Genomic DNA, 24,804 nt, shown 5'->3' with positions numbered 1-24,804 from the left:
TAGTGAAGATTAGGGCCAGTGGCCCACAATCACCTTAGAATTTCTTCTTTTTTTCTTGTTGCTTAATGCTGACAAATTTCACTGTATTTGTCTTTCTGATGCTTGATTCTGCTTTTTTCTTTTCTCTCTGATTGAGGTGTGGCTCAATCCAGATATGGGTGTGGTATCTGTTCCAGAAACATCTTGTGCACCGGCATGTGAATGGTTTTGTAATTCGTGGCCCAAGCAGAGGGTCACCCTTTTGAGTCTGGTCTGCTTAAGGTTTCTTCCTCAGAGGGAGGTTTTCCTTACCACTGTTGCTCTGGTGGTTGGTAAGGTTAAACCTTACTTGTGTGAAGTGCCTTGAGGCAACCTTGTTGTGATTTGGTGTTACATAAATGAAAATAAATTGAAATTGAAATTGACAAAACTGGCCACAGATGGGTGCACCAAGCTTGCAGCATCATATTCAATTGCCACCAAAGGTGCATCAAAAAATTATTGAGCAAAGGGTGTGAATACATACATACATGTGATTTATTAGTTTTTATTTTATTTTAATAAATTTGCAAAAAATTCAAGAAATGTTTTTTTGATGTTGTCATTATGTGGCGTTGTGAGCACAATTTTGATGGAAAAATTAAAAATTAATTTGCTCCATTTTGGAGCTTTGGAATAATGCTGTAACAAAATGCAGAAAAAGTGAAGCGCCTTGAATACTTGTACGCTGACAGCCAGCCAGCAAGGTGCAAAGATCTGGCACTCTAGGAAATAGCTTGGACACAAAGAAACCATTTTAACATCAATGTAATATGTAACATCCTCATTGGTTGGAGAGTCCTATACAGTAGTTTGTTATCACTATCTAAAATTAGAGTTTCATGAGATTGAGTCCTTCCCCATGGGTGTTGTGAGTAATTAAATTGAGAGACAAGCCAATGATTCATTAAAGGTAATTATAACTTAGAGAGAACAGCTGTGTCTTCAGTCTCGATTTAAAGGGCTCAACAGAATTGGACTGTCTTATGTCAGTAGCAGACTCCGCAGAAAAGAAGAATGATAACAGAAGCACTATGACAGAACCAAAGATGATGTGAAATGGTCTCAAACTTGTAAGGTGCTGGTGTTGTTCCAGTTCATATTTCAATTGTCTTGACACACAGCTACTCTGGATCTTATTATTTTTGTTTTTTAGCGACATGCATGACAAAAATAAAGATGTTACGTATTCTTTACATCCACAAATTATTAAGCCTAGTGGAATCTTTGATGTGTGTGTGTGTGTGTGTGTGTGTGTGTGTGTGTGTGTGTGTGTGTGTGTGTGTGTGTGTGTGTGTGTGTGTGTGTGTGTGTGTGTGTGTGTGTGTGAGCGCTTTATTAGCCAAATGAGGTACTGGCACCTGTGATGAATGCAGGAGACCTGAATAATAAAGTAAGCAGCTGCTGATCCCTCAGTACTCCAAAAGAAACTTGCTGCCTTGTCGCTGTTGTAGAGGTGAAGGTGCCTTGTTAAAATGCACTCCATCAAAGTTTCTTTTGAAGCAGTAGCTGAGAGAAAACATAATGTGAATTCGACTTGACGAGTCTTTGAAAGAAATTGCAAGCAAAAGCCTTAAAGTGACTGTAAAATGAGGGAACTGAGGTGAAGTCAGGTCTAACAGGTTTTTGGTTTTTTTTGTAACCTTACAACATCACTAGTGCATTTCAATTCATAAGTTGTCAGCTGCACAATAAAAGCAATTAATTTGCTCTCTTTTGTTATCGGTTTATCTGTGATAAAGTGGTTAACACACTTCATAAGAATAAAGTTTCATTCCAGGGTTTCAGTCATTAAATGATGCTTCGTTTTGAATTCTTTGCAAACTGAATTTTCAACCCGTTTCTTTTAAAGAAGGTTTCACTGTAGAGGACACTGCTCTTTTCATTTAGTCTGCCACAGTATCTAATCAAGTAACCCTGCTATCCTTAGGCTCTTTTCTTCCTGATACACAGACAAGGTGAAAACTTGAACACTGCCTGAAAACAGGGCAGTGATTACACACTCTGGAATTTCCTTACTGTGGCTGAATGTTGAACGCTGGCTTTAGTGGTTCTTTCATTGAAGCCTTATGCAGTTAGTTAGGATGATAATAGAATTATACATGAAAACATGTTGCCTCATGCGTCTTTGCAGACAGTGTTCACACAGCTGCACTAATGGGAACACAAATCGGGCTCTTTATCTTCTGTGGCACAGATGTTGGAAATGTTCACATGTCCCATCTGAGATTTGCATTAATGTTTCTGCATCTCACTGTGGAAGAAGGTGTCTCCAAATGGAAGTAAACATCTGTAAGTGAAAATATTTAGTAATATAAAACACTTTTCCTTCCCCAGTGTCCTCCAGGGCTAAGTCCTATGAAGGATGGGACCGGGTGCTACGACCACCACATCGGCATCGATTGCTCTGATGGTTTCAATGGAGGATGTGAGCAGCTGTGTCTCCAGCAGCTGGCTCCTCTAGAGGATGATCCAACACTCTACAACATCCAGATGTTCTGTGGGTAAGTGAGATGACTAAGTAAGTGAGAAGTTTTGTATTTTTCATTGGTGTGTACTTTAATTTCATTTCTAAATTTAGGTTTTAAGTTCAGTTTTGTAGTTTGATGCACTACTGTGCATCCCTGTGTGTAGAAGCAGAGGCTTTGCTCCAGTGGCGGCTGGTGAAAAACAGTCTTGGTGGGGCTGCTGTGCCAATAGATTCCCTTGCCTTGTCCAGTACAGGCATTCAAGTGAACAGTCGGAAAATTACTACAATTCCACAATAATCATTTCATGTCCCTCTCAAAATCAGCAGTTTTACAGATAAAGTTAACCATTTACAGCTATATTAGGCCCCATTTCTACTTTGGAAAGGAACAGTATCAAATACAACACTCAAGTTCTTGAGCAAAGAACATTTCACCATTTGACACCAATTACACACATAGTACACCAAACTGTACTGAACTGCCATTATCTTCAGACAAACAGATCCCGGGGTTCACAATGACACCCCCTTAACAAAATAGAAAATATCACCAAATTTAGACTCTTTCAAAATATGGAAAAATTCTTCAATTGACAAAAGAACATTATGTACATACGACAATGTTCACACCACCTTGAGAGAGAGAGAGAGAGAGAGAGAGAGAGAGAGAGCGTGTGAGAGAGAGAGAGAGAGCGTGTGAGAGAGAGAGAGAGAGCGTGTGAGAGAGAGAGAGAGAGCGTGTGAGAGAGAGCGTGTGAGAGAGAGCGTGTGAGAGAGAGCGTGTGAGAGAGTGAGAGAGCGTGTGAGAGAGTGAGAGAGCGTGTGAGAGTGAGAGTGAGAGAGAGAGCGTGTGAGAGTGAGAGAGAGAGAGCGAGAGTGTGTGTGTGTGAGAGTGAGCGTGTGAGAGAGAGAGAGCGTGTGAGAGTGAGAGAGAGAGAGCGAGAGTGAGAGAGAGAGAGCGAGAGTGAGAGAGAGAGAGCGAGAGTGAGAGAGAGAGAGCGAGAGTGAGAGAGAGAGAGCGAGAGTGAGAGAGAGAGAGCGAGAGTGAGAGTGAGAGAGAGAGCGTGTGTGTGTGTGTGTGTGAGCGAGAGAAAATTAAGGTAATATTTTGCATGAACATTACTGAGTGGAATGGAGGCAAACTAAAGAAGCTTGAAAAACTTAAATTAAATAACTTGACTAACTAATAACACCAAAACCTTTAATTAAATTGGTTAAAATTAATTAACAGTGTAGAGGACAAAGCAAATTAAGTATACAAAACCACTTAATTAAATGCGTTGCTAAACTTGGGTTTGTCTGACTATAAGTGTCTTGTGTGTACTCAGTGGCTGAGTTAGAATTTCTTTAAAAAACATGCAAATTGCTATTTTAGGGTTTTGTTTTGTTTTTAAACTGAGCAAATAATTTGTTTTAGACTGTGGAATACTCCAAAGAATATTTCACTTCTATGAACTGATCCTCATAACGTGTAAAGTGAAATCAAAATACCAGCATGGCTGCAGCTTTGAACACTGTTACAAACAGCCCCGGCCTCCCCTATTACCGTTATAACTGGTCTGCTGTCCCAATAAAGATCACAGCTTTGACCCCCTAAAACATACAAAAAAACATCACTCATTCCTTTTATCTTAAATTTTCATCCTCGTTTCCACACCAGGAGCAACATTCGGGAATAAATCCGAGCAGCTCGTCAGCTCACCTGAGCTCAAGTGGATCCAGAGGAGTCAGTCCGCAGCTGCCAGAGGTGGATGCGGATTTGCCAAATATTTATTAATTTTCCCTAGCAACTACATACAATTGGTTATTTCGCTGCACTTCAAGGGTGCTTTGAATGACCGCCCAAGACGAGGAATGATACGTTCGCTGCTTCTGTTGGTGGAACTGCACTGTTGAATGAGAGTCAGTTGGAGGAAGTGTTGTTTTAATCATTCATATTACATGTAGGCACATACTATTAAGTAAAACTGACATTGATAATACTTTTTAAATATATATATTATGACTTTTCCCCTCCACATCTAGGAGGGCAGCGCCCGAGCACCCCCTATGGGCCAGCCGCTACTGGTTTGCTCACCATGAACCCGCCTATGTGAGGTATCTGAATATTGTACTATATAGCAGAACTGGACTGGAAGGATTTTTGGTGGTTGAAGGTGCGATCACTGCTGCCTCACAATACCAGTGCATGTACAGTAGTGTTCAGAATAATAGTAGTGCTATGTGACTAAAGAGATTAATCCAGGTTTTGAGTATATTTCTTATTGTTACATGGGAAACAAGGTACCAGTAGATTCAATAGATTCTCACAAATCCAACAAGACCAAGCATTCATGATATGCACACTCTTAAGGCTATGAAATTGGGCTATTAGTAAAAAAGTAGAAAAGAGGGTGTTCACAATAATAGGAGTATGGCATTTGGTTAGTGAGTTTGTCAAATTTGTGGAACAAACAGGTGTGAATCAGGTGTCCCCTATTTAAGGATGAAGCCAGCACCTGTTGAACATGCTTTTCTCTTTGAAAGCCTGAGGAAAATGGGACGTTCAAGACATTGTTCAGAAGAACAGCGTAGTTTGATTAAAAAGTTAATTGGAGAGGGGAAAACTTATACGCAGGTGTAAAAAATTATAGGCTGTTCATCTACAATGATCTCCAATGCTTTAAAATGGACAAAAAAAACAGAGACGCGTGGAAGAAATCGGAAAACAACCATCAAAATGGAAAGAAGAATAACCAGAATGGCAAAGGCTCACCCACTGATCAGCTCCAGGATGATCAAAGACAGTCTGGAGTTAGTGCTGTGACAGTTAGAAGATGCCTGTGTGAAGCTAATTTATTTGCAAGAATCCCCCGCAAAGTCCCTCTGTTAAATGTTGATACCTGCTATGTTATCGCTTAGCAGGTATCATGGATCAGTTTAGATATGTCAAAATACTTGAAGAGGTCATGTTGCCTTATGCTGAAGAGGACATGCCCTTGAAATGGGTGTTTCAACAAGACAATGACCCCAAGCACACTAGTAAACCAGCAAAATCTTGGTTCCAAACCAACAAAATTAATGCCTTGCAGATGTGAAGAAATCATGGAAAACTGTGGTTATACAACTAAATACTAGTTTAGTGATTCACAGGATTGCTAAAAAAGCAGTTTCAACATAATAGTTTTGAGTTTGTAGCGTCAACAGCAGATGCTACTATTATTGTGAACGCCCCCTTTTCTACTTTTTTTTTTTACTAATAGCCCAGTTTCATAGCCTTAAGAGTGTGCATATCATGAATGCTTGGTCTTGTTGGATTTGTGAGAATCTATTGAATCTACTGGTACCTTGTTTCCCATGTAACAATAAGAAATATACTCAAAACCTGGATTAATCTTTTTAGTCACTTAGCACTACTATTATTCTGAACACTACTGTACACTGCGCCTGATGGCAAGTCAAGGCAAATCCAGCAGCATGCCACACATCACCTAGGCAAAGCAAGTGGTCCATGCCCAACTCTGAAAGTAATCATCCATCTCCTGCAGCCAGGTGAAGTATGGGCCTCCCCTTAGTCTGCTCCAGCCACTGCGATCCTCAATGGGCTGGAACATTTACAGTGAAACATGACATATGGCGATAAAGTCATAGCTGATGCTGACTTCACAATGCAAGCAGTGCTACTCATCTGTGTTTCCCTAGGTAACTGCTTTTTGTCAAAAATTAGTTGTAGTGGTACCCAGTGATCTTCCATAGTGATGAGTTATGAAAGACATCCAGTGTTGCCTTAGGTCAATGTTTAGCACCTGAGTTTCACATCCATACAGTAAGACAGAAATTCCTGAGAAACCTCAAGATTTGCACCTTCATTCTCCTGTAAAGGTGAGATTTTCTATAAGTTCAACACTTTTAGCAGATACAGTTACATTTCTGATGTCTGACTGCAGGAAGTCATGGAAAACCCGGATCCTAGGCTTGACCCAAGACAAACACAAACTCAGATGCTCTGATTTCTCACACAGCTTAGGTGCTGCAATCAGCATATCCATTGATTCTGAAAAGATCACAGTGTCATCCGCAAAGTCAAGGTCAGGACAACCCTACCTAACACTCAGTCCATGAAAACATTGAACAATGAAGGAGCCAAAGACATCCCTGAGGCACAGCAGTTTTGACTGTAAAAATTAAGCGTTTGTGACGCCGCTCTGTACAGCACTCACAGTACCTGTGTATTGGCTGGCTGTGATATCCACAGCTGTCTTCATTGCTGGGATCTAAACAGCTTGGCTTTAACGCCAAGCAAAACATTGATGCTTAGATGCAACTTGAAACAACAGCAACATTGCAGAGGTGTAGCGCAACAGACAGAATAAGCTGAAATACAGTGTTATGTTGATATGACACTGGCAGAGCCTCTGTATCTCTGCTCAGTTGCATTTACCCATTGCACTACATCCAGCTTTGCCATTATGTCACACTGGAACAGCTAACACAAATAAAGACTCTGGAGTGCATCTGCACACATGATGTGAAGCTAATATCAGTCCTAAGAAAACTGTTTTTCATAATCCCGATGCGGCTGTTTGAATCAATGTCTAGACTTCCTTAATATTTGGTATAATGCCTGTGGAGGAGTTTGCTCAGTATGTAGATATTGTGGACAGCTTCATCATTACCCACTGGAAGGAAGCACTGACGATTAAATTCAGTTTACGAGAACAACACTTTGGAGCTGCTTCAACTGAGATTTGCAGCTGGAATATATACCAGAAGTGGCACTGCTCACATTTAATTTTCTTGGAAGAAACTGCATTTGATATATGGAGTTAAAAACGAATATTCATAAAGTCTGTAATGCATCAAACATTATAAACCAAACTATCATGAAATGTCCTGATCAGCTTTGAAATACTGCAGAGTGTCTTGGGACTTTCCTAATTATTATTAAACTGCATCAGTGTGAAAACATCATAAGACCTTGTAAACAGCAGTTTTATTAATGAGCACAGCATGCCCATTTTTTCAGCTAATTGTACATAAACAGTCATGTTGTAGACGTAATATATCAAGGCAGTTTTTCCATTTCCATATTGCAGGTTCATTTCATTTTGAAGCTTGGCATTTGGTTGCTGTCACTCTCCATTGTACAGATGTGGCTAATCTACCGCTATTCCCACCGGAGAACAGCATTAGATCTGCAACATACTGGAGAGAGCATCTCAGTAGAATTTCCTGACAGATCATTTTTCTCTTTTTATCTGTTACTTCCTTTTTTCTGTTCTCTTTTTTCTGCCTTTGAATCATTTCAGTGATTTCTTGACAGTGAGATGAAGAGACGACATCACTAGGAAAACGTCTTAAGATTCTCATTATTTAGATTTTCAAAATCCACTCCAATTAAAAAAAAATGTCTTATGTTTATATCTACAGGCATGTTTATTTTTTCACTCCATGTATGTTCTGAATTTGACACAAGGGATTTATTTGCACTCACGAACTCAGATGAACTGAATTTGCTGTCACAAACTGAACAGAAGCGATCTGGGAGCATGCACCGGTGACAAGCTTCACCACGTCTACCACACAAAGGGAACCATCTTAGGTCCTGGATGGCTACCACTCAAGCAGACAACCATTCCATATCCCCTTGGCTTTCTGCAGCCGCTGGGGTCCTCAATGGTGAGACATTTGCATGCTGGATCATGCCCAGAGAAATAGCCAGTTTTATAGCTGATGTTCCCTCATAATGCAAGTGATCCAACGCATGGGTCTGCCTAAGTTACCTCCAAGCCCATCATTCACAATTAAGTATCACAATAAATATTTTGTGGCCTGACTGTGAAATATATGCATAATAATTCAAGCAATTATTATCACAATAATCATGGTTACAAATAATAAGCTAAAGAAACAAAGCACATACAATACAAAGACACACTAAAGATTAAGTTCTCAGCATTATAAATGCAGATCGCGAGCAACACTGATAAATTTTGGCTGGGTAAACCATGAACAATGTCTTATTGATCTTTTCTTCCTCTCCTTGATCCTCTGTAATCATGTTAAAATCACCAAGAGACAGCAGCATACTGTAATGGGGTTGTTTAGTGAAACAGCAGTTTAACCTTGAATAAAACTGGGGCTCTAACCACCCACAGTCCTTTCTCAAATAGATGCATAATCAACACTGACCTAAATTAGTCGTTTTTTTTCTCTTTTTGCACACTCTTTATGCAAATTATTATTTTCACCTGGGGAAAGCAAGTAAGAAAATTAGAAGAATAAGGCAGAGAGAGAGAGAGACAGAAACGAACAAATTAATATTGCCAACTGAAAGACAGTTGGCAATGATGTAGGTCTTAGAACTCTCATTTTCTTGTTACATATTTGTTGCTCTATCTATCTGCCTATCTATCTACCGATCTGTCTATCTATATATCTACCTACCTACCTACCATGCATCTGGAAAGTATTCACAGCACTTCACTTTTTCCACATTTTTTTATGTTACAGCCTTATTCCAAAATGCATGAAATTCATTTTTTTTCTCATAATTCTACACACAATACCCCATAATGATAATTTGAAAATAGAGGGGGTTTTTTTAGATTTTTGCAATTTTATTAAAAATACAAAATCTAAGAAATGACATGGACATAAGTATTCACAGCCTGTGCCATGAATCTCAAAAATTAGCTCAGATGCACCCTGTTTCCACTGATTGTCCTTAAGATGTTTCTACAGTTTAATTGGAGTCCACCTAGGGTAAATTCAACTGATTGGATGTGATTTGGAAAAGCACACACCTGTCTACATATAAGGTCCCACAGCTGACAGTGCATCAGAGCACAAACCAAGCATGAAGTCAACGGATTGTGTCAAGGTACAATTCTGGGGAAGAGTACAGAAATATTTCTGCTGCTTTGAAGGTCCCAATGAGCACAGTAGCCACCATCATCCGAAAATGGAAGAAATTCAGATCCAACAGGACTCTTCCTAGAGCTGGCCGCACGTCTAAACTAAGTGATTGGGAAGAAGAGCCTTAAGGTGCACTGACACAAGCATGCCTTTGCTTCACGACACATCACGACCTGTGTCATGATGTGTTGTGCTGGAGAGTAAACTCGTCTTTAAGGGGTGCAGACAGGACACCAGCGGGTTGCCGGTGAGTGCTATTGCGCACAGAGAATTTTGAAATGTTCAAAAAATCTTTCACACACAAATGTGCTATGTGATGCAATCTAATCTCCAACACTTGTGCAGCTCATCAAGCGGAGTAAACAAGAAGTGAACAGAGCGAGTGGTGATGTCAGCGGATCGCATCAGAGCGTAGCTCGTCTGAAGGATTATAACAAGAAGTTAAATCTGTTATGAACATACTTTAACAGCTGCAGACAAGAAGGAAAGAACACGCAACTGTTTTATCAAGCCATGACAATGTAAACAAGACAAATAATTACCTTTTTAGACAGCTCAAAATGCTTTCTGCAGCTTGTTAGCTGTGCATATGCTCCTCTGTGATTCAGGAAGTGATTAGAGCCATTTTCAATTGCCAATTTGCGGAAAAAAATGATTAATCCACCATGAAATAATTATTTTATATACACAGCGTCCAGCGCAGAGCGCATGGCAGCTGGTAGAACAAAGAACGGTGTCCAGCTGGCAACACAGCGGGTGGGATTGTCACGACTATGTTTGTGCTATTGCGTGAGTCTCAAGCATGCTCGTGTCAGTGCACCTTTACTCAGAAAGGTGGCCAACAACCCGATAGTCACACTGTCAGAGCTCCAGCATTCCTTTGTGGAGAGAGAAGAACCTTCCAAAATGGCAACCATCTCTGCAGCAATCCACCAATCAGGCCTGTTTGGTAGTGTGGCCAGACTTAAGCCACTCATTAGTAAAAGGCACATGGCAGCCCACCTGGAGTTTGCCAAAAGGCACCTGAAGGACTCTCAGATCATGAGAAACAAAATTCTCTGCTCTGATAAGGCAAAGATTGAACTCTTTGGCATGTATTCCAGGTGTCATGTTTAGAGGAAACCAGGCACCATCCCTACAGTGAAGCATGTTGGTGGCAGCATCCTGCTGTGGGATGTTTTTATAGTGGCAGGAACTGGGAGACTAGTCAGTATTGAGGAAAAGATGAATGCAGCAATGTACAGAGACATCCTGGATGAAAACCTGCTCCAGAACGCTCTTGACCTCAGACTGGGGTGACAGTTAATCTTTCAGCAGGACAATGACCCTAAGCACACAGCCAAGATATCAAAGGAGTGGCTTCAGTACAACTTGTGCATCTCCTTTAGTGGTCCAGCCAGAGCCCTGAATCTGATTAAACATCTCTGGAGAGATCAGAAAATGGCTTTGCACCAGCACTCCCCATCCATCCTGATGGAGCTTGAGAGGTGCTGCAAAGAGGAATGGGAAAAACTGCCCAAAGATAGGTGTGCCAAGTTTGTGGCATCATATTCAAGAAGACTTGAGGTTGTAATTGCTGCAAAAGTTGCATCAACAAAGTATTGAGCAAAGTGTGTGAATACTTATGTTCATGTGATTTTAGTTTTTTATTTTCATAAATTTGTAAACATTTCAGAAAAAAACATTTTTCATGTTGTCATGGGTTGATGTGAGTAGAATTTTGAAGGAAAAATGAATTTACTCTATAACATAACAAAATGCGGTAAAAGCATTATAAATACTTTCCGGATGTACTGTATCTGCCTATGTTTCACCTGGCTGTTGTACATAAATGGTTACTCTCAAAAGGTGGGAATGGACTGGTTGTCTACCTGAGTAGTTGCTATCGAGGACCCAAGGCAGTTCTGTAGTGAGTTGAATACAAGGACCTTCAAAACACGACCTGACCTTAAATAATAGTGTCAAGAAGGAATGCATTTGTTTTCCTTCTTGCTGTTTCTTGGAGACAATAATTTGGCATGATAAATAGAGTTTGAGACCCCTCTCCTCCAATGTCTTCAACAATGGCAGAAATACCGGTCAGACTTCTCTAAGGGCCCCTTCACACATAGCATGAAAGAAGTCGATTAGCGCATGAAGGAGGAATTGCATGCCAATTGTGAAAAATAGGAGCTGCCTCCAATGTCCTGTACACCTGTTGCTACAACTATTTGCGCACACCAGTGGCTGAAAGACAGAGTGTGCCCTGTGAGAGCCCATTCGATCCCTCTCGCGGCTGGCGTCGGCCAAATTCCACATGAAAAACACAAACATTTAACACCGCTCGCTTGGCACTTAGAAAATGTGTGGCCATTCGCGCTGTTAGCACAAAACCAGTCAGCAGGCAATCACTTTCGAGCTGGATGTGAAATTTGTCTGATTGCCCCCAGGACTGTGAAGTTGCCAAGTACACATGTGGCATGCCAGAGAGTCGGCTCACCCCACAACACATTTGTGCATGTGTTTTGCGCACCCCCTGCTCCCCCCCCAACACATGGCGTGTGTGTGATTTTCACGCTCCCCCACAGGAGAGATGCCTCTCATCTGATCACAGAGTGACACCTTGGTCTGTGCACTCAATGGACAGAGGGTGTGGCTGGCTGCCAACAGCAGCAGTTGTTGACATCTCTGTTCCTGGACGTCACAGCTGCAGAACATGTACCATGTTTTGACGGCCACACACCTGTGTGTGCTTGCTGTTCTCACATGGAAAACATAAAAACATATAATGCTTTTGCGATGGACTGGAGAGCGCACACAGCGCGCACATTGGTAGGCTGTCCCAGGTGATACGGACCATCAGATCATAACACGCAGCGGGCAATTTGAATGTCACGTCACCCACGTGAGCTCTGTTCCACATGACACACTGTCTTTCCTGCGGCACGCCGTCCACAAGACGTGTGTCGGGCCGGACACACCAGGTTCAGTAGATGTCATTTCATGACTGTACGTCTGTGACCATGGGTCATCTACAGAGAACAGAAGGTTCATACTTGTATTGACTGCTTGATAAGAGGGATTCAATGAAATGTGTTTTTTTCATGTGTGGTTTTATTTATTTATTTTTTTTAAATACGTCCATCTCCTTTTACAGGCCAGCGATGGTAGCGCAGTGGTAAGTTTCCATCTGGTAATCAGAGCTTTTGTAAATTGCAGGTTTGAATCCTGTGGGTGGCATGTATTTTTATTTTTTTCTTCACAGCAGCTGTGCGATGTGGTTCCACATGCTCCAGCTGCTCGCATTGTGTTCCCACTTTGATGGTATGGCATATGCTCGTGCACGATACCGTCACAGCGGGATTGTTCATGCCTGCCCGTCGGCTCAATGTTTTCACGGTTCGCTCATATGAGCTGTTCCACTGTGATTCGCCCTGATTTGTACTTATTCGTACTATGTTGTGAAGGGGCCAAAATGCCGTAAGTGAAAAGCCTAAGACTTCTTTTACTTGTTGAATAGTCAAGATGAGCAATATTACTTCGGATTAGTCACATTTTTCTGTTGGAATGCCGGTGATGAAGAGCAGTTACTGTGTTTTGGTCAACAGATTACAATACAGCTTTGCTTAACTAAACTGGTTTGTTTGGAAGTAGAAAGAGATGAAAACCAGGAAGGAAATGAACGAATGACTTAAAATGTCTTGAACCCCTGTCACTCCAGGTGTATTGAGGACTATAAGCGGGGGCCAGATGGCAGATCTTGCTTGCCACTGTCCGAATCCTGCACTGAGGGCATTGACTGTGGAGAAGCAGCAGATATTCCAGCTAACCAGACTGTTTTTGGAGATCTTTTCTATGGATACAACAACCACACCAAAGAGAGCACTTCTGGCCAGATCTTAAAGGCCACATTCAGGTAGGGAGATGCATGCTGTGTGTTTGGATGTGGTTCTGATGTGTAACTCAGCACTGATCAGTGATAGTTTGGCAGCATTTGACTTTTTGCCTCCCACAGTGGTGATAACCACGATACAGCTGCTTCAGATATCCTGTTCCTGGTGTTTTTAAAGCATGACAACTTTTTACCTTATAGGTCTTTTTTTCACAGAACCAAGTGTGTCTTTTGTGATGTAACATGAGCTATGTTGCTGCACTTTCCTTCATGTTTACAGTTCATTCTCCTGCTAAGTAAAATTCAGTTTTTATTCACAATAACTCAGGATGTTTAAGGCAGGGCTTTGTCGATGGCTTTATTTTCTGGGTAAAAAGGACTGGATAGCAAGATCCAACACATTCCTGTCACCTTTTCTGTTGACATTTTATTGGGTTGTTCTTCATTTTGAGGGGGTTTCTTCCTTTGATCTCCCATAATTTTGTTGGATTATGATTGCTTGCCTTTGTTTTCGATAGCTGACCTGTGATCCCTATCCACATTCTTGATCCAGATTACTGAGCTTTAATCCTGACAGCTGACATTTGATCCTCATTACCCATTTTTGATCCTGGCCTTTAGTCAAATCTCCGACTTTCATACTAATCGTTGAGCTGATCACTTATCTTTGATCATTGCCAAGGAAGGTGTGTTTTAGTTACAGCTTTTATATCTGTTTCTCTTGTGTTGATCCTGTAATCATGGTGAAAGGACTCAGGATCAAAGAGATCCTTAGTCCTGATAGTTATTGCTGAATTAACTAGAACTCCTCACTACAGTATAAATGGAATAGGGAGTAGAGACCAAAGATCAAGGGAAAGGATCAGGATCAGATTAATCAGGATCAAAATCAAGGAACAAAAACAGGACCCTCCATCAAAATTGGGAGTTGGGTTAGAGATCAACAGTATTATGATAAAGGATCTAACTAGCTAACTACAAACTGACTGTCAGTGAAACTGTCAGAATCTCAGTAGTTAGTTTGATGATCTTATAGTAGTTTCTTGTCACTCATAATCTCATTCAGCACATGGCATGATTGCCAAGCTAAAAGGCTGAGTTTATTACAACCCTGGCAAAAATTATGGAATCACCGGCCTCGGAGGATGTTCATTCAGTGTTTAATTTTGTAGAAAAAAAGCAGATCACAGACATGACACAAAACTAAAGTCATTTCAAATGGCAACTTTCTGGCTTTAAGAAACACTATAAGAAATCAGGAAAAAAAAATTGTGGCAGTCAGTAACGGTTTACTTTTTAGACCAAGCAGAGGGAAAAAAATATGGAATCACTCAATTCTGTGGAAAAAATTATGGAATCATGAAAAACAAAAGAACACTCCAACACATCACTAGTAGTTTGTTGCACCACCTCTGGCTTTTATAACAGCTTGCAGTCTCTGAGGCATGGACTTAATGAGTGACAAACAGTAGTCTTCATCAATCTGGCTCCAACTTTCTCTGATTGCTGTTTCCAGATCAGCTTTGCCGGTTGGAGCCTTGTCATGGACCATTTTCTTCTTCAACTTCCACCAAAGAATTTCAATTGGATTAAGATCCGGACTATTTGCAGGCCATGACATTGACCCTATGTGTCTTTTTGCAAGGAATGTTTTCACATTTTCGCTCTATGGCAAGATGCATTATCATCTTGAAAAATGTGGTTTGTGTGGTTCGAGCTGTGCATTGCTGCACAGTCGTGAGTCAGTAGAGTGAACAGCAGTGGACTGAGCACACAGCCTTGGGGAGCCCCAGTGCTCAGTGTGGTGGTGCTGGAGGTGTTTTTTCCGATCCGGACCGACTCTCCCAGTCAGAAAGTCCAGGATCCGGTTACAAAGGGAAATATTCAGTTCCAGTGCGGTCAGCTTCCCAATCAGTTTCTGAGGGATAATTGTGTTGAATGCTGAACTGAAGTCTATGAACAGCATTCGGGCATAAGTGTCTTTATTTCCAGGTGAGTAAGTGCCAGGTGCAGAGTGGTGGATATGGCATCGTCCGTCGAGGTGTTGGGACGATACGCAAACTGCAGGGGGTCCACTGAAGGAGGCAGCAGGGGTCTTGATGTGCCTCTTGACAAGCCTCTCGAAGAACTTCATAATAATGGGTGTGAATGCTACAGGACGGTAGTCATTGAGGCAGGACACTGAAGACTTCTTTGGCACCGGTATGATGGTGGTTTCTTTTAGACATGTCGGGACAGTGGCGCTGTCCAGGGAGGTGTTGAAGATGTCTGTGAAGACATCTGTCAGCTGGTCCGCGCACATCCCTGAGCACTTTACCAGGAATGTTTGTCTGGACCAGCAGCTTTACGTGGGTTCACTCTACGTAGCGTTTGCCTCACATCAGCTGCTGTAAGGCACAGTACCTGGTCGTCAGGAGGAGGGGAGGTCTTCCTCGCTGCCATGGCCGTTCTGTGTCTCAAACCGGGCGTAGAAGTCGTTCAGCACATAGGAAGAGCAATATGAAGATATATGGGTCTGTGTGTTTCCTTTTCATGATTTGTGTTTTTATGTGGGTGGTAGAGCACTTTAGAGGATGTTGATTTTCACTCTTGCACTTGCTGCAATCATTCCATTCAACCAGGAAGCCAGAAGGTCAACAAAGTCATCTGCTGCCATGGAATTTAATTTGGACATGCATGTATTCTGCAGCCTTGAGGGAGATTCACTCTCTAAGGGAGTCAGAAAGAGATGCAGGCTGCTGAAGCTGGAGACTTAATATCATCAAGAACCAAAAACTCAAATGCTCTAATCTCATTTGAAAGTGGTTGAGATAGGAGGGAAGACTTTGAAATGAACCAAATGCTTTCTGCAGATGAAGTAGTGGAAGATAATAAGAGTTCATAGAAGCATGTTTAATGCAGGGCCTAGTTATCAGAGATGGCAACAAATGAATTAAAATGACCGGGACCTTTGAATGCTACACTTTAACTTTAATGTCTTCCTGAAAATGTAAAACAAATAACATTTTCAGGAAGACAGAATCCTGACTGAATACTGTCTCGAAGTTGGGAAAATGCAAATGTTCAATGAAGCATCCTTCAAGAATTACATGGATAGTTCATTCTTGTGTTTTTTCTGTGCAGATTTTACCTGACCATGGTGAGAGCTGCTGATCAGTGACTGTTAGGATATTGGTGGAATGAATGGAGTCGATCAGTGGTGTGCCATGTCACCGCTGATCGTGATTTCCATAGACAGGAAATTTGTAAGGGCCCCATCACACTAGAGCAGGAATGCTGTACAAATCACACAAATTGGAAAACAAACACTATTTGAGCTGCATTTGTATGGGACAGACATTCTTACAGCCGTGTATGAATACCCAGAATGTGGTACGAAGCTAACATGAATGATTTGCGCAATTAGGAGTGCAACAGCACCCAAATCCAGGTGGACTACCCAGAGTGCAAGTTGAATGTAGACATAAACCTCCCCCCCCCCCCAAAAAAAAATAAAACTGAATAAAATGAAAACACACAGCACATAACCCCACGATGCCAGCACCCGGGGGGTGGAGGAGGCATGGCAGGCTGAGATACGTTTTTTTGAAGACCGTGTCCCACTGCTGGTGTCAATGAGATCCTACCCATGAACTGAATATATGACAGTTCCTGGGTTGAATTTCTCACCCCCCCCTTTACGCACACATCTTCCTCTTTTCCCTCTCTCTCTCTCTCACTGTCTCTGTCTCTGTCCCGCACTGTCTCTCTTTCTCTGGAATCAACTGTTTGGGGGGTGGGAGTGTGGCAGACGGAGTGCAGTGGTCAGCACCAGAGCCCTGCGCAGCTTCCGGCCACTCCCGCTGAATGTTGGACTGTTACCCCAGCCCGGTCCCGCAATGTGTGCATTACACTCTCACCTGGTCCAGCAATGGGCCTGTCCACACCCCCATAATGTTAAGAGTTTATGCTCTTGTAACAGAGCTGCATTCATTGTGTGTCTTGCAGGGGAAAACACATCATTTATTCCATCAATAATGTGATTCATTTAGGCCATCAGTAATGTGATTCATGTGGTTGATTGTTTCAAGTCCATGACCTGTACAGTAGTGTTCATAATAATAGTAGTGCTATGTGACTAAAATGATTAATCCAGGTATTGAGTATATTTCTTATTGTTACATGGGAAACAAGGTACCAGTAATTCAGTAGATTCTCACAAATCCAACAAAACCAGGCATTCATTATATGCACACTCTTAAGGCTATGAAATTGGGCTATTAGTAAAAAAGTAGAAAAGGGGGTGTTCACAATAATAGTAGAGTGGCATTCAGTCAGTGAGTTTGTCAATTTTGTGGAACAACAGGTGTGAATCAGGTGTCCCCTATTTAAGGATGATCCAGCACCTGTTGAACATGCTTTTCCTCTTTGAAAGCATGAGGAAAATGGGACGTTCAAGACATTGCTCAGAAGAATAGCGTAGTTTGATTAAAAAGTTGATTGGAGAGGGGAAAACTTATACGCAGGTGTAAAAAATTATAGGCTGTTCATACTACAATGATCTCCAATGCTTTAAAATGGACAAAAAAAACCCAGAGATGCGTGGAAGAAAATGGAAAACAACCATCAAAATGGATAGAAGAATAACCAGATGACAGAGGCTCACCCATTGATCAGCTCCAGGATGATCAAAGACGTCTGGAGTTACCTGTAAGTGCTGTGACAGTTAGAAGATGCCTGTGTTAAGCTAATTTATTGCAAGAATCCCCCGCAAAAGTCCCTCTGTTAATAAAAGACGTGCAGAAGAGGTTACAATTTGTCAAAGAACACATCAACTGGCCTAAAGAGAAATGGAGGAATATTTTGTGGACTGATGAGAGTAAAATTGTTCTTTTGGGTCCAAGGGCCGCAGACAGTTTGTGAGACGACCCACAAACTCTGAAATTCAAGCCACAGTTCACAGTGAAGACAGTGACGCATGGTGGTGCAAGCATCATGATATGGCCATGTTCTCCTACTATGGTATTGGGCCTATATATCGCATACCAGGTATCATGGTTCAGTTTGGATACGTCAAAATACTTGAAGAGGTCATGTTGCCTTATGCTGAAGAGGACATGCCCTTGAAATGGGTGTTTCAAGAAAACAGTGACCCCAAGCACACTAGTAAACGAGCAAAATCTTGGTTCCAAACCAACAAAATTAATGTTATGGAGTGGCCTGCCCAATCCCCGGACCTAAATCCAATTGAGAACTTATGGGGTGACATCAAAAAAGCTGTTTCTGAAGCAAAACCAAGAAATGTGAATGAATTGTGGAATGTTGTTAATCTTGGAGTGGAATAACAGCTGAAAGGTGCCACAAGTTGGTTGACTCCATGCCTCACAGATGTGAAGAAATCATGAAAAACTGTGGTTATACAACTAAATACTAGTTTAGTGATTCACAGGATTGCTAAAAAAGCAGTTTGAACATAATAGTTTTGAGTTTGTAGCATCAACAGCAGATGCTACTATTATTTTGAACACCCCCTTTCTACTTTTTTTTACTAATAGCCCAATTTCATAGCCTTAAGAGTGTGCATATCATGAATGCTTGGTCTTGTTGGATTTGTGAGAATCTACTGCATCTACTGGTATCTTGTTTCCCATGTAACAATAAGAAATATACTTAAAAACTGGATTAATCTTTTTAGTCACATAGCACTACTATTATTCTGAACACTACTGTATGTCCTTTGATGCACTGCAGGAATAGCACCACTATTTGGATATTTTCAATTAGTTTAAAGACAGTCTCATGTGACAGGTGAGTATGCAGTGACACCTGTCACATGAGACCATGACTGCAGCACCTCGCTGCCCGCTCCCTTTCTCTTTCTGTTTCGCTCTCTCTCTGTCTGTGTCTCTTGCCCTCTCTCTCTCTGGATCAGCTGTGTATTGCAACAGGCAGCTGTGATGCCGGGCTATGTTGGGCTGGTTTACACACGAGCCGTGAGGCGACAAGATGAGATGTGTGGATGAAGCAGGCATATGCACCCACATTGCTGGGATCAGCTGTTATCCTGACCAGAATCTGATCTCCACTCAAAGTTTCGAACACATTCAAAATTTTCTGTCGAACTTACAGATACCAGCTGACAAGGAACTCATTTTGCAGCTGGAAAAAGGACTTTTGTCAGACAAATACAAACAAAGTGTACTAAGCTAACCATTGTCACAGAACACTTTCTGTTTCTTCCACAAGTTTTTTCACAATAAGAGCACAGAACAAAGAGATGATATCACAAGTCAGGCATGGAATGAATCAGAAAAACATTGTGAACACTCATTGTTTTTTTTACTTTTTGCAATATGCTGAGGGTCATTTTAGGTGGGTGTTTAATAAACTTTAATTTAAAAAATATTAATTTAATTTTGGGTGGGCTTTTAACCTAATTTCTTCAAAAAAGTGGCCGGCTGATGCTCGACCATGGGGTCTCAGACGTGTGAATGCGATAGTACCCACAGAGAATACTAAGGATGAATGATAGCTCCAAGGTTAAACCTGCAAATGTTTTCATGCAAGTGAAAACATGATACTCCACTCTGTGCCCCTGCAATGTTTTTCTGCAGTATAGAAGCTGCACCGTAGTAGTACAGAATCTGGACAGTGTATGTGCCCAACGACCTGCTACATGCAAATGTGTGCACGTTGTCTGTGTTCTTCAGCCCAGTAGTGTTTCTTCTTGGTTTGTCTTCAGCTTCACTAGCCCCAGAAATAATTCTTCTTCTTTTTTTTTTTTTCTTTTTTTTTGGGGGGGGGGGGGTGCTGCCCATTCACTTCCAAAGCACTTTTTTTCTTAACATGGATTGTCATCAAATTTGTAGCAGTGTAAATGACATTCAGCAGAAATGGAAATATTGCTCCTTCCTGGTTGGCAAGGACTTAATTTGCAACATAAAGCAGCTCAAGATTGTTTTTGCTTCTTTCTTTGGCTTACACTTTGTTTGGAAGTGCCTAGTATGGATCTGCATGTTGAACAAGTTGCACACCAAATGGTCTTTCTAATGCAACTCCTCATATAAAAGTACAATGGAGCAAAGGTAGTCTTGAATCAGGAGTTTTTCACTGTGAAGCAGGTGGAGTGTATGTATATACACAATTTACTTGTCTGAGGGCCCAGGGCCAAGCATCGGCCCAACCCCCTTTTTTGAGAAAGTTGGTTAAACTTACACTTAAAAAATACATAGAATATGCTTAGTGAATAAGAAAAGGGACAAATAATGGACACAATCAGGTGAGTTATTTGTGATACATTTTTTATTTGTGATGAAATAAGATATTTTATTGAAATTAGCATTTGAATGTATGAGGTCTGTTAGAAAAGTAATGGACCTTTTTATTTTTTTCAAAAACTATATGGATTTGATTCATATGTTTTTACGTCAGCCAAGCTTGAACCTTCGTGCGCATGCATGAGTTTTTCCACGCCTGTCGGTTGCGTCATTCGCCTGTGGGCAGGCTTTGAGTGAGCACTGCTCCACCCCTCTCATCGTTGTTTCATTGCGAAGAAATGGCGGAATGATTTGGGCTTTTTTTCCATCAGAATTTTTTCAGAACTGTTAGAGACAGGCAGCTGGAAACCATTCGAAAAATGTATCTGGCTTTCTGTGAAAATTTTACGGGCTTCACAGAGAATAAGGAGTGTTACTACAGCTTTAAGGACGGCCCCAATGGCGCACCGCGCTCTGAGCCGCCATCGAGAGGCAGAAACCACCACTTAAGTTCTAAACGGATCGCTGTGTGGAGCTGGGACCATCCTGTGCAATTTCTCTGGTTATCACAAGAGCTGGACATCAGCCTTTTTTTTGGCAATTTCACTTTAACAAGAGATTTGTCATGGAAAGCCACGCGGAGGCTTCGCACGGTCACGACTGATTCGCTGATGAAGCGAGACAAAGGACACCTCCGTTTCGGAGTGCCAGAGGACAACTTGGGACATGCCTATCTCGGCTTTCAGTGCTTACCAGTCGAGTGAGTATAAGAGAGGATTGTGGAGAAGCTGGGCACGTCCCAAGTTGTCCTCTGACACTCCAAAACGGAGGTGTTCCTTTGTCTCGCTTCATCAGTGAATCGGTCGTGACGCACGGAGAGATGTCCAGCTCTTGTGATAACCAGAGAAATTGCACACGACGGTCCCGACTCCACACAGCCATCCATTAGAAATGATGTGGTGGTTTCTGCCTCTCGATGGTGGCTCGGAGCGCGGGCGTGCTGTGCGCCATTGTAGGCCGTCCTTAAAGCTGTAGTAACACTCCTTATTCTCTGTGAAGCCCGTAAATTTTCACCGAAAGCCAGATATATTTTCGAATGGTTTCCAGCTGCCTGTCTCTAACAGTTTCTGAAAAATTCTGATGGAAAAAAAAGCCCAAATCATTCTGCATTTCCTCGCAATGAAACAACGATGAGAGGGGTGGAGCAGTGCTCACTCAAAGCCTGCCCACAGGCGAATGACGCAACCGCAGGCGTGGAAAAACTCACGCATGCGCACGAAGGGTTCAAGATTGGCTGATGTAAAACATATGAATCAAATCCATATAGTTTTTGAAAAAAAAAAAAAGGTCCCGTTACTTTTCTAACAGACCTCGTACATGATACTGGCCATGCTCCTGCAATCAGCCTGCCCCCTCTTCAGGCAGAATTTTGAGTGGAAAGCCCTGGGCCCTCTGGGAGAAACGGGGTATACACTCTGCAATCTCCAGTGATTGTCATGCTGACATAAGTCACCTTCATAAGGTTGTTGAACTCTCGTTCTGGAAGGATATCTGCTCCTTTACATGTGAAGGAACTGTGTGTTCCTTCACATGTTGTAGTGAATTAGAATTCTTATTTGATATGTCCTTTGCAGGTTTTCTGTAACTGTGTAACTCGGAGGTGACCCTGAGAACTGACCAGGCTATATGTGTCATAATCTTGAGCTGCCTTAGGGACCTGTCCCACTGGCGTTTAGGAGGATTTGCGTATGGATTGCGCACAAAATTGGCTCATATTTGCTTAACATCTGCAATATGTGTGAAACATGCTTGTATGAGTCGGCCGACATCCGCACATGTCCACAATTATCTGCAGAGGCACGTTTTTCCATTGCCAGGATTTTTGAGCTGCACAAAATTTGCCTGTGGATGACATCTGCCTTACATACTCCATACATACTCAATTCATACACAATACATACTCACTCTATGCGCTGTATATCTGCCATTAACCACTGATATCTGCAACTGACAGGGATTTGCGGCTTGGCAGCGGACCGGGACAGTGTGTAAAACAGATATGTATCGTGCCTATCATGTCTACATCACAAACTAAAATATGTTGTAGCAAATGCATACAAATTGGCCACGAATAAAGTGTTTTTATTACATCTGCTTTGCAGCTGATTTGCGGACACTCTGTGAATGCATAACAAACGTCACGTAAACCCAAAGTGTGGCAGAAAGCGACATACCTGCCAGTCAGTGCCAGTCCAGCTGTGTAGATCCACAAAGACGTAACTGCTGCAATCGGATCTCCTCCAGGACTTTTATTTAACACCAACAAAAGGAAGAGTTGCTGTTTAGCCACAACTCACGCTGAAGTCTGATTTCTGTGACACTCTCAAAAAAACAAAAAACAAAAAAAAAAAAACACCTTCTCACACCCCAAGCGGCTTCCCCCCTCCCACTCCCCAAACTCATGAACAGTTAACCCTCGCATGACAACAAGAACATTAACTCTGTGATCAACTTGTAAAGTCCAGCAATTACTCCAGAGCCTGTATTGTTGGTGGAATAGTGATGCCGACGGCCCGAGTGCGCTTATTTTATGGCCATAATGCAGATGCCATGCACGTGCAACACATGCACAATGCATTCATAATACACCCGTAATACTGCCGTGATAATCTCAGTGTGTTGGATCAGTTTCCTTACTACATGCGTTACATAACCGTGATTGTTCATCATATATTCGCTATATATTATTAATATGTCCGTAATTCATACTGGGACATTTGTTATTTTGGCCATTTTTGTTGTGGACGACAATGAACGCCCGCAATTTGTATACTCAATTCATGCGCAATTAATCCTCTCCCTAGTGGGACAGGGCCCTTAACTCCTTGGGTAGTTCCTGGTTAAATGGATTCACAGATGGATGCATTTGCATGCATCTGTTCATTTATGTGAACCAACTGATGTATTTTGGTGTGGATTGAGTGAGTGGCATAAATGTTTGTCTGCTTACGAACCGTATCATTATAAGTGTGGATGCAGTGTACATTGTGGCAAGATACTGACACGACACTTAAACTTTATTTTAGAAAAATTGCCTTTAGTCCCAACCGTAATCAAAATCTGTTGAGTAAAATCAGAGGGACTAAATTCATTATGCAAGGAACTCCTGTGCATGGCTAATGCAAGTTGCATCTTTGCTATTTGAAGCAGGCTGTTTTTAGTATGAAATGACACTATCAGTAGTGTGCATGCCAGCAAAGGAAGTTGTATCACAGGTGTATTTTGGGGGCACTGGGTAGAAATATGTGGGTTCATGTTATACAGCTCAGTGAGTGGTTCTCTATCATGCTGTCTCTGTGGGAGATGGGGAGCTTCAGTAATGGCATGTTAAAAATCTCACTTCCTCTCATTACTCCCAACACTGTCCTCCCTCTGTTCCCCCTGCTCCTCTCCTCATTTCTGCAGCTCATGCAACATGCTCAGAGCAGGTTTTAATGAATATTTTACTTCCCTTTGTTCTCATTCTGGCATCTGCTTGGGATCAATGATAATGACCACGGTCCCTGTCGACAAAAAACACACAAACAACCATGTGGGCGCATCACTTCATCTCCTTTTTCTTTCCCAGATCATACAGTATCTCTTACCTCACCCAACAAAGCTCCCAAATCCCTTCTCTTGAGGAATCTATTTCTTGAGTCACTCTGTTAATTACAGTATTTCTGTTTGTGACTGATTGATGGAGGCAGTGGAGGGTGGTGGTTGTTGGTCCTTTTTGCAAGCTGAATTTATTCACTCATTTACTCGGAGGGTTACTTGGAGGAAGATGCACGGAAACTATTCTTCAATTCCATGTTTGCTTGTCACACTCAGATATCAATAATTTATCAGAAACAGATGTTTGTGTCACTATGTGTCCTCCTTGATAGTACAAAAAGGCATTATTATATTTCACATTTTCACAAAAGTTATGGAATGAACTTCGAGAGATTTCATTGTTGGAAAAGTAATAATGACGGAATGCTGTGCCAGATGGCTAGTAAATTTTACATGTCATCCAACAAAATTAATAATGAAAACTGTCACATGTGAAAGCAGTGGTAGGAAATTGCCTCACATAGTGTTTAGCAATCATATGAAAAATGTCTGCACCAAACTACCAAGATTCACTTATTAGGCCCCCAATTTGTGTGCTTTGTTCAACTGACAGCTAAAAACATGTATAATTGCAACCAGTAGAAAGTGACAGATGTTTGACTTCAGTGTTGATATTAACCCAACATTTTTATTATTTTGGGCCACAAATCTAGCAA

The 24,804-nt window shown here is 41.7% G+C and overlaps 1 protein-coding gene across 1 annotated transcript in view; it reads left to right on the top strand.

Annotated features, from left to right (window-relative positions):
- Positions 1-24,804, top strand: part of astn1 (astrotactin 1) — a 1,400,536-nt gene that overhangs the window by 694,890 nt on the left and 680,842 nt on the right. Inside the window, exons 13-14 of the mRNA XM_034183391.1 lie at positions 2,356-2,522; positions 13,086-13,280. Coding sequence (XP_034039282.1) covers positions 2,356-2,522; positions 13,086-13,280 — 362 coding nt within the window. The remainder of the gene's footprint in view (positions 1-2,355; positions 2,523-13,085; positions 13,281-24,804) is intronic.

This window comes from Thalassophryne amazonica, chromosome 12 (assembly GCF_902500255.1).
Source record: "Thalassophryne amazonica chromosome 12, fThaAma1.1, whole genome shotgun sequence".
Classification (NCBI taxonomy): domain Eukaryota; kingdom Metazoa; phylum Chordata; class Actinopteri; order Batrachoidiformes; family Batrachoididae; genus Thalassophryne; species Thalassophryne amazonica.
This window is presented reverse-complemented; position numbering and strand designations above follow the sequence as displayed.